Below are 10,370 nucleotides of genomic sequence, written 5' to 3'. Positions count from 1 at the left end.
CTGATCTATTTAAGGAAGAAAGGTATGTGATATCCTACTTATCTCTGTCCACTCTCTATCTAAAGATTGGATCCAATGTGTTAGAGGGCCTCAACTTCCTCCACTTTGATTTGGTTTCCATTGTGTTCTTTCAGCTCCAAGAGAGAGAAACAAAAGGGGGTTTGACCACAGTGATGAAACACAGGACTCAGCACAATCATTTGAAGAAAATTTCATTTATTTGAAGCCTAATCTGCCTCATCTTTTCTTTCTGTCCATTATTGAGAATCAAGAACTTGCTATTTGGTACCATCAATTCAGATTCTGATCATCCACTCAAGAACAGAACACAAAGCCGATCCTCCTTTTTTTCTCTTTTTCTTTTCTTTTATCTTAAAGTGGTTAGAACAGAAAACACTATTGCTTAATGAAATCCTCCAAGAAGGTACAATTTCTAACATATCTGTGTCCTTCACATTCACCTTCGTATGGTGTTCGTGTCCCAAGAGTTCACGGAGACGGATCTTCTCAGGGATATCGTCACCAGCGCCGGGGGAAGTCACGGTGGAGCACAGAGCCGGACTTTGCTCGAGCCCATGGTGGAGGGTCTCCTGAAAGGGAACAAGTTCTTGCTGGTGTTGGATGATGTGTGGAGGGCTGAGATCTGGGTCGACTTGCTCCGCAATCCTTTGCGAGGAGCAGGGTGCTGGTGACCACAAGAAACGAAGGGATCACGAAGCAAATGAAGGCGGTCCACGTCCACAGAGTGAGTCTACTGCCCCCTGAGGATTGCTGGTCCCTGCTGTGCAGGAAGGCCACGACGAACGCAGACGAGGAAAGGGATGCCCAAAATCTCAAAGACATCGGCTTGAAGATCGTTGAGAAATGCCAAGGACTTCCCCTGGCCATCAAGACCATCGGAGAAGTCCTCTGCACGAAAGAACTCAGCAGAAGGACATGGGAGGAAGTTCTCCGCAGCGTCGCGTGGTCACAAACCGGCGTACCCGAAGGCGTCCACGGAGCTCTGTATCTGAGCTACGAGGACTTGCCGGCCCAAGCAGTGCTTTCTCTACTGCGCCTTATTCCGTGAAGACTACGCGTTCGTCAGGGCATGCATGGTCCAGCTGTGGATAGCCCAGGGGTTTGTCCACGAAGAAGGCGATCTCACGTTGGAGGCAACAGGGGAGGAATATTTCAGAGAGCTGATTCGGAGGAGCCTACTACAACCCGACCCCCACCATCTGTACGTCGGCTGGAGCTGCACCATGTATGACCTGCTGCGATCACTCGGCCATTTCTTGACAAGAGACGGGAGCTTAGTGGTCATTGGGGCGGCAGCAGTTCTCCAGCACGTCACTAATGAACAAGCTCTCATCTCTCGATAGGAAATGGCCGAGCCATCTTAGCAGGTCATGCATCATGGAAGACTCATCGTAGTCCAGACCGTAAGACTCCGATTGTAGAAGGCTCCTATGAAGCAGCTCTCTTGGATATTGCTCCCCTGTTTCCACCAAAGTGACATCTCCTCGTGCTTCGACAAACCTCTCGGCTATCCATAATCTGACGATGTCCGACATGTGGAACGCATAGTTTTCGCGCAATAAGACACAGTAGAGAAAGCATCGCTTGAGATGGGCCGGAAGGTTGGTAGCTCAGATACAGTGCTCCGTGCCCACCGTCGGGAAGCCCGGTCCGTGACCATGCGGCGCTGCGGAGAACTTCCTCCCACGCATTTCTGTTGAGTCCTCTATCGCGGAGGACCCCTCCGATGGTCTTGATGACCAGGGGAAGCCCTCCGCATTTCTCAACAATCTTCATGCCTATGTCCTTGAGATCTTGGGCATCCCTTTCCTCCTCTGCATTCATCGTCGCCTTCTTGCACAGGAGGGACCAGCCATCCTCCGGAGGCAGCAGCTTCATCTCGTGGACATGGGCCGCCCTCATTTGCCTCGCGATCCCTGCGTTTCTAGTTGTAACCAGCACCCTGCTGCCTGCTGCTCCTCCCTGCAAAGGATTGCGGAGCAAGTCGTCCCAGATCTGAGCATCCCAAACATCATCCAACACCAGCAAGAACTTGTTCCCTCTCAGTAGACCCGCCACCAAGGGCTCCAGCAGACTCCTGCTCTGTTCTCTATTATATTTTCCACCAGCACCTTCGATGATATTTCCGAGAAGATCCGTCTCGCTGAACTCTTGGGACACGCACACCCAGATGGTGGTGCGGAATCTGGCTTTGATTTTACCATCATTGAACACCTTCTGAGCGAAGGTGGTCTTTCCGATGCCACCGATCCCCACAATTACCAGCACCACCACGTTCTTACTCGGATCTTGCTTTGTCAGCTGCTCCACCAGTGCCTTGGAGTCCTCCTCCAGCCGCTCGCCAACCATGTCAGACTCCATCACGGGGGAAGTTATGCGACTAACTCGAGGAACCACCCTTGGTTCCGCCGCAGACACATGGAGTTGCAGCTTGGACCTTCGGGCCGAGATCTCTTCCAGCCGATCGTTGAGATCCTTGATTTTGACGCCCACCTCATGTCTGAACTTGACCTCGCGAAAGCAAGCAAAGATGGGAAATCCGCACAAGGTGGACGGCTTCGGATCGGACTCACGAGGAGTCCACCTCTGGGCCTCCATCCCGCACTCGTCGAGGAGGTCGTCGGGGTCGTACATGAAGTCCTTGAGCTCCATCAGCCAGTCGTTGACGTCCTCGTCCTCGATCCGCCGCTTCTCGGCGTCGCGAAGGACAGAGTGGATCTTGCGGAGAGAGCGTTGGAGCTTTTTGGTCTCCCCGGGGACGCCCAACAGCAAGTCCACCTCCTCTTTAGCCATGTCCTTCAACGTACCGACCAGCCCGGAGATGAAGGCATCAAGAACAACGGCCATCTTTGATCAGAGTGGGAGTAGAGTAGCTCTCTCCCAAAGTCTTGTGGCAGCCAAGGCAAGGGTGAGTAGGGTTGCAAAGTTATACCTGCATAAACTCTTCTTTTTTTTCTCTCTAAAAGAAAAATACTATTATTAGCTGGACGAACAACACAAGAGTGTCTTTTATATTCAAATCCAAATGCGGCCTCTGTCGTCTTTCACAGTATTATTACAAAAAAACAAAAAATAAAGTTAGTGTCATCCTACCAACTAAAGAAAAGACATTAATGGAGATGTGGAGGGAAAAGGGTGGAAGACAGAACAAACGCGAGTATATTTTATTCTCCATCAAATTATAATTTCTTCACACTTACTTCTATCTAGTTGAAAATTAATTTCCACACATGACAGGAATAACATACAAACATCTAACAATTTCAAGTAAAAGATATTATGTATACATTAAGGTTTGTCATACTGATCAACAGTTTAAACCAACCTATAAACCTGACAGACAAACAAGATCACTAACAGATAATATGTCAGCAACAAGATCACTAATAGTTAGTATATGATGGGTACCCCACTTGATAATATAAGACAGTACAATATATACTCTATAATGGATAATTCCCGTAACCTCGTCTGGTATAATGCCAATACACAACCGATAAAGAACAATATAACACCAATTTAAAGCAAGCATTAGCTTGAACGAACATAATGAATAATGGCACAAAATAAAGCATTAGTACGCAAACACAATCCTAAAGGAACTCAAAAGAAAAGCGACACAAAATAAGACATCATCAAGTTTAAAGCAAGCATTATCTAAAATAACTTTAAAGAATAATGACACAGAATAAAGCATAATTATTTTTCAAGCAAATATTATATATATATATATGCTAACCTTAAATTTACAATCATATATATGAAAATTTTCGAGCATAGAGGGATATATGGGTGAGAAGTTATTTCGTAATAATAACTAGAATTTCACATCAATGCTCTGCATTCATAAGCACAAAGCTATAAACATCTGCAGTTGATACATGCAAAATGTGGGAAAAACATAAAAGGCTCAAGAAATAAAGCCATAACCCACAGATTCCACATCATCAACTCTTCAGACATGGTAGATCTTATTTGGAACAGTACCAAATCTCTCTGTGAACATATAACACACTGTGATGTTGATATATATTCAGTTGCCTTAGCTTTGATAGTGGAGAACAGGTTTCACCCCTTTTGATGACTTGTACCCATAGAAATACTGGATGTGGCTGTTAATGTTCATAGTCATATCACATGGAACTAGCAGTACAGATCCAGCTTTGCCTTTGTCATATAAATGAGAATAATCATGCACTTTGGAATTGATTCCTAAATGGTTTCACATCTTTCTTCTATGAACCATCTTTGGGTGGAACCGAGGGCACCACTAGTAATCTTCCAATCCCCATATATTCTTGTGCAAACTCATCGTCGTTCTTAGACAACATGTCCTTCAAACTACATTCGAGTTTTCTACTCTGAATCACCCAGAATCTGGGTTTTATCTTCTTGTCCAGTGAGTAGCTGAAGTACCTTGGGTATTCGACAATTTCCTTGAGTGGCTTCTTCATGGTTCTTAAGAGGAAATCAAGCTTTGGTTTCAGAACCATTTCAATGCTATAGCCCAGTATAGGAGAAAATCTACAGATCATGGAGCATACTTCCCTCTTAGACAGCCCAACCCTCATAAGAAAGATCATCCTGCAATGCATCACAAATCAAGATGAGCAGATATCCCACCAACTGCTATATAGCATTGTTACTGGGGAGGTACATACAGAATTGTCAGTGTGAGTGGAATTAAGTGCACACAAAGTGAAAATAAACATGTAAAAGTTATTATTCTATATTACTTAGTTGATTAGTCTATGTTTCCTGAGAAGTATTACTTAGGTGATTAATCTATGTTTCCTGAGAAAAACTAGACATCCTCCCTTGCTGATAATTCACATAAGCAGAAAAAATAAATGTCAGGAAGCTCTGGCCTAGACCATGTAAGACTGAATGACACACATATTTCTGGCTGACATGAAAATGCTATTTAAGTTTGGGCTGTGTTATGAGCGTGCCTACACAACTTTTTCTTTTGTTTTAAAAGGTTGGTATTACACTAAAATGGGGAACATTAGCATGTCTTACGATACTGGTATGTTTCAGGCAAAGTCCACGCTAATGACAAGCAAACTATGTATTCCTGCTCAGAATGTGATGAATGTTTAAATAAACAAGCCGCTGAAAGGATTTTTCATTTTGCCTTTCATGTTGGGATGCAAAGCCAGCATTTAAGTAGGTAATGTATTATGCAAACCACCAAGAGGAAGGAAAACAACCCAGCAAAAAATGGTTATGAAAGAATGAATAAACATGTTAAAACCCACATCTGGGTGGAAATATTCATTGCTATACCTGGGAAGTAAAGTGTTATCAGTATCCAAAAGTAGCATTTCTGGATATTTTCTGACAACCCGAAGAAGACAGTCTCTTGAGACACCAAAATCAGCAAGGAAATTGACTTTCTTTCTCAAGGTGTTGTCAATACTAGAAGCAAATATTTCCGGACAGCGACATAAAATCCTACCAATGTTTTTGCTATCAAAACCAATTTCTTCCATAAATGATACTACCTAGGAGGAGAGAGAGAGAGAAAACTAATTAGCTAACACAAATTAAAGCACAAATCTAAATTTTAGGTAAGTTAATATAATTTAATTGATGTTTTGAAGCATCTGGTATGTTATTAATGCTAATGCAGCACAATAAGCAATGTACAGAACGACGTTATTAATGCTAATGCAGCATATGCTATGTTATTAATGCCAATGCAACAGAACTACATACATTAACCGATGTACAGTATCCATATTAATGCTTCATAGATAAGCAACAGAAAACCATATATTTTTAAAAAATTAGCAATTATATAAAAAATCAATTTGATACCTCTTGAAATTCTTTAGGTTTCTTCAGTAGGAGCTGTGGGCTAGAGGTAATAACTGGAACCAGCATCTTCTTCTTAACACCAAATTCATTAAATTGCTCCACCATTGACTTCATCTTTGTGGCCGAACAACCCAATATATGTGGCCAACTCCTAATTGCGAGGTCGACACTTGATTTTGGAGCCTGAAGTAAAGTGATATCAGGTTTTGTTAAATATATTAACACTCCAAGATTATGAACCAACAAACCACCTATACAATGAATATATTTCAAAATTCATGACTTTTGCATCAGATGAATAAGAATAATAAAGTTGGTCAGAAAGTTACATGAACCTCATCAATCAAGGTGGCAACTTTTGAGTAGGAGATTCCACTTAATATATGGTGCATGACTTTGCAAATGTTATATACCAAAAGTAGTAGAATTGACTAACTAAAAATGGCCAAGAAGTAGATGCATTGCATGCATAAATGCTATTTGGTTGCAACAGAAAAAACTTAAATGTCTGTTTATAGCTTTTGAGTGTTCTCATTAGTGTATTGTGATAGTAGTTAATGTGGATAACAATAGTGCATGGATGGGGGAATCTTGAAATACATATAATACAAGCAAAAGTGTGTTGCAAGATAAGTATGCTATAATAAAGAAGATGCATCGTGTGTGTTGAAATATGTACAGTTTTCAACTAATGTAATGAAAATATGTCAAAAAATCTGAATACTTATCAGTTGCAAACGAGTTTCAGCGAGCAGGCCATGATGCATGACTAAGCAATGACTGCTAAAAAATGCATATAGCATATGCGACTAGGATTTATGTAAACTTAGCTTTCTTGGCCAACAATTGCATATAAGTCTTGCAATATCCAAAAATAATCCACTCTGACATGGTATTATGGTCAACTTAAACATTGATGTAACTTGAATAGATGGGCTCTACCTTCTTTTCATTGAAGAAAGCCAGTATCTTCTCATAATTCTCCTGAATACTGGTTGAAAGAATCCATGGATATTTCATCAGCATCTTTGCAATATCTTTTTCTTCGAAACCTGCCTAGAACAATGAGACATGAAAATGGTTTTAAAGACTCCATGATAGAATCTTACTACAAAACTCAGTTGTTCAAGTACGCTGATGAGGAAGAAATATTAGTGAAAGTTCAGTTTCCTAAAATTATATAATATCATTAGAAATAATATTAGAATAATTACAAATAAACCTACTACTTAAGATTCTAATCTCTATAATACTATAAAGGTTCCGGCACCTACTACTAAAGGCTTATGAAGCATCCGCTGATTTGAGTTGTAAATTTACAAATGCTTTTCACAAATACCTAGAACAATTTAAACACAATTTAATTCTAAGTAGTAAGTAGACTCCACTAGTAAAAAAATATCTATCCCAGCTTAACTTAAGATTTCGAGGCATGCACGAATCAAAATAGAATGATGCATGATGACCAAACCCATATGCATACGAGTGGTTGCATAATTAAAACTGGCATTACTGTGACAAAAGCATGTTTCCCAAGGTTCAATAAAACAAATTATCCAACAAAATACAAACTTCCAAAGCACGATAGTATTCCCTGGTTATCCTTCAACAGAATGATTATCCAGTCAACTACTGACAAGTAAACTGAAATAAATATCTAAACCACTAAAGGACATATCTTTTGATACATTCGTTAGGTTACCTTTGCTAAATGCACACAGTTTAGGCTTGATTTCTTTCTCAATATCACAGAAAATGATAGGGGGGAATGACAATAGTATAGTCGCAATGCCTGCTTCAGGAACACCAAGAAGTTCAAGAAAGCCAACCAACAGTTTAAAATGGTCTTCTACAGAGCACAAAAGAAGCTTTGGAAATGATTCGACCAGATAGGGAAATGAGGCATCTTTGTGACCTAACATACTTAGACCTCCATGTCTTGCCTCCATCTGCATGAAATATTTGTCACAAATGCTATAAAGCATTCAATACAACAAAGATGTACAATGCTACAACCCAGATAAGTAAAAGAGTAACATTTAATATTACACACTTTTTCAAAAAAGGACAAAGTGCTCTGAACATCCTCATCCACAGGAATCGATAGGTACATCATCATTCGTCTAGCATTTCTTCCGATAAGTGCCTTATTAATACTGCTTGGAAACAAAATTCCACTCACAAAATTGACCTACAAGCAAATCCACAAAAAGGACGTGTGTGGTTAAATTCATAAACGTTATAATGGTGTAATCAAATCGCTACTAGCAAAAGAATGTGTTTGTTTAATAATAGGAAGTGAAAGTGAGGTGAGATAAAGAAAACGGTAATACAAATCACAGGAAACAACAGTGATATTGGAAATGGAACAATAAAATAGCAGTAACAACATATGCTGAACAAGGTGACAACGGCGTTGTCCGAAACATAGTTGAAACATTTGAAATGGCAACCAGGCGATGAAAGTCATGAATTCACTTTCTTCCAGTTCATGACTCCCCTTATGGAATTCATGGATAGTAATATTATGTCCCATGTAATATGACGCTTCCTGAGACCAGACGATGGAATAATTGATGATCCCAAATATGCATTATTTTCACTACTAATGATACTTGACTCCAGAGCAATAAAAGCAGGAGAAATTGTCCCAACTATTTGATATCGTGACCTTTAGGTCATTCTAGAATTGTTTATCATTAAGCATCAAAAGAAGTAAGAAAAGAAAAACCAGTTTTTTCTTATTCTTGCTCGAGAAATTTAGTAACGAAAGACAAGCTATATTATAGAAGCAAGTTCAAGGAAGAGAATGAGATACTATAAACAGTACCAAGAAAAATATGAAGATATCAGATGGTGACTATTTCTGTACTGGATGATATCATATGGAAACATATGTTGCTTCCGGGTGAGACTCAGCAATTACAGGAAGAACAGTAGAAGATGATGCACATTAAACGTCAGAACAATGATTGACAAATTTTAATTTGCATTTAACAACTAAATTCATCAAACGAATGAGATAGATGTTACCGCAAAACCATATATTTTTTGCATATTATATCATCCATCTACCATAATTTGAAGCTCTTACCTTATCAATCAGCTGACGAAGCTTCTCCGAGGACAAATACCTAGCAATGAGCAAAGCAGAGGAGAGTTTGACGCCAATGCTCTCCAGATAAGGAAGCACGCCCTTATCTCCCTTACTTTTGGCCATGTAGTACACCTTCTTCCTGAAACTAAGGCTACCCATGTCCATGTTCTCTTCCACAATCTCGCTATTCCATGAACCCCACAGGCCGAGCTCATCCAGCTCTTGCACGTTCCCCACGAGCATCTCTACATAGCACGGCGAATTGGCGGCGATATAAACGGAGTCCTCCTGTGAGGCTCCGAACTCCCGCAGTATCTCGACCACGGCTTCCCGTGCTTCATCGACGGCCGGCAAGCCGGAGGTCGAAGACGGACACCACCCGTCTTCGGCAGCGGCAAACCGTACTCGCGTGGCCCGGAACCAGCTGCTGCGGACAGAGGAGGTGGAAACCAAGGGAGAAGGAGAGATGGAACCGAGGCAGAGGACGAAGGCGACATTCCACGAGCGAGGGCGATCGATCGAAGGGTGGAGAGTTGAGACTACGGTCGTGGGAGCGGCGAGAGCCCACGAAGCCATGGCTTCTCGATCATCTCCCTTGGGCTCGCAGAAACCCTAATCCCTAAATCTCTAAAACCCAGCTCGACGATGGTGGCTCGCAGTTACTCATGGATCGTACGAAGCAGGCGCACGCAAGAAGGTGCGCGCGGATCCACTCCGCACTCGTTCCCGACCGTCAACTAGATTCGTAGTGAACGAAACAGGTGGAGCCCAGAAAGGTAGAATCCGGGTCCATTTTTTGATGCGTTAATTGGCCGCCAATATGACTTGACACACCCGAATCCGATTTAAAATATCAAGATAAATTCTTGTTCTAAATTCGATAAGCTTATTGGATCCGGATGTTTGATCCGCATTCTATCACGGATCTTCGATATGAAACTTGTGCTAAAACAAAAATGCTTATTGAACTATTATATTTATGTTCCCTTCAATTATTTTGAGAAGATCAGAGTTTTTCATGCACAAAGGAATCCAATATGTGCATTTATTCTTTTGTTGACTTAGTTTCAATATGAGATTCTACTTATTAATTTTTCAAAGGAATAAAAAATTTTCCCTTTGGAACTCATTTTACTTTTTTATTTAAGTTATATATATATATATATATATATATATATATATATATATATATATATATACGTTTGTTTATTTACAATATAAAATACATAATCAAATAGATGCTTACATTAATAATATGTACTATAAATCATAAGCTATATAACCTATATATTAATTACGCATCTTATACATGCATAAGTTATAATTGTCATTCCACATACAAATTTTCCTTTGAGACAACCACCTGTGGCAATCACGATAGACTCTGAGACAACTACGTTTACTTGATTCTCCTTTCACATCAAACTTT

At 40.6% G+C, this 10,370-nt stretch overlaps 2 protein-coding genes across 3 annotated transcripts; both read right to left on the bottom strand.

The window, feature by feature from the left end:
• Window positions 1-1,449: 1,449 nt before the first annotated feature.
• On the bottom strand, window positions 1,450-2,868 carry LOC135607627 (putative disease resistance protein RGA3). The gene has a single exon (XM_065099580.1). The coding sequence runs from the start codon at window positions 2,866-2,868 to the stop codon at window positions 1,450-1,452; it is 1,419 nt and encodes a 472-aa protein (XP_064955652.1).
• Window positions 2,869-3,844: 976 nt separating this feature from the next.
• LOC103978630 (transcription termination factor MTERF2, chloroplastic) lies at window positions 3,845-9,642 on the bottom strand. Of its 2 annotated transcripts, XM_009394477.3 has the most exons (7): window positions 8,939-9,642; window positions 7,898-8,035; window positions 7,547-7,793; window positions 6,787-6,896; window positions 5,845-6,027; window positions 5,311-5,528; window positions 3,845-4,605 (listed from the first exon to the last, which is right to left on the bottom strand). In XM_009394477.3, exons 1-7 carry the CDS (start codon window positions 9,515-9,517, stop codon window positions 4,257-4,259), a joined length of 1,824 nt encoding a protein of 607 aa, XP_009392752.2. In that variant the 5' UTR covers window positions 9,518-9,642; the 3' UTR covers window positions 3,845-4,256. The 2 variants fall into 2 exon arrangements, with proteins under 2 accessions (XP_009392752.2, XP_064957233.1); XM_065101161.1 differs by lacking the exon at window positions 5,311-5,528 and having other exon boundaries at window positions 8,939-9,641.
• Between the last annotated feature and the right edge of the window lie 728 nt (window positions 9,643-10,370).

This window comes from Musa acuminata, chromosome BXJ2-3, assembly GCF_036884655.1.
Source record: "Musa acuminata AAA Group cultivar baxijiao chromosome BXJ2-3, Cavendish_Baxijiao_AAA, whole genome shotgun sequence".
Lineage (NCBI taxonomy): Eukaryota > Viridiplantae > Streptophyta > Magnoliopsida > Zingiberales > Musaceae > Musa > Musa acuminata.
This window is presented reverse-complemented; position numbering and strand designations above follow the sequence as displayed.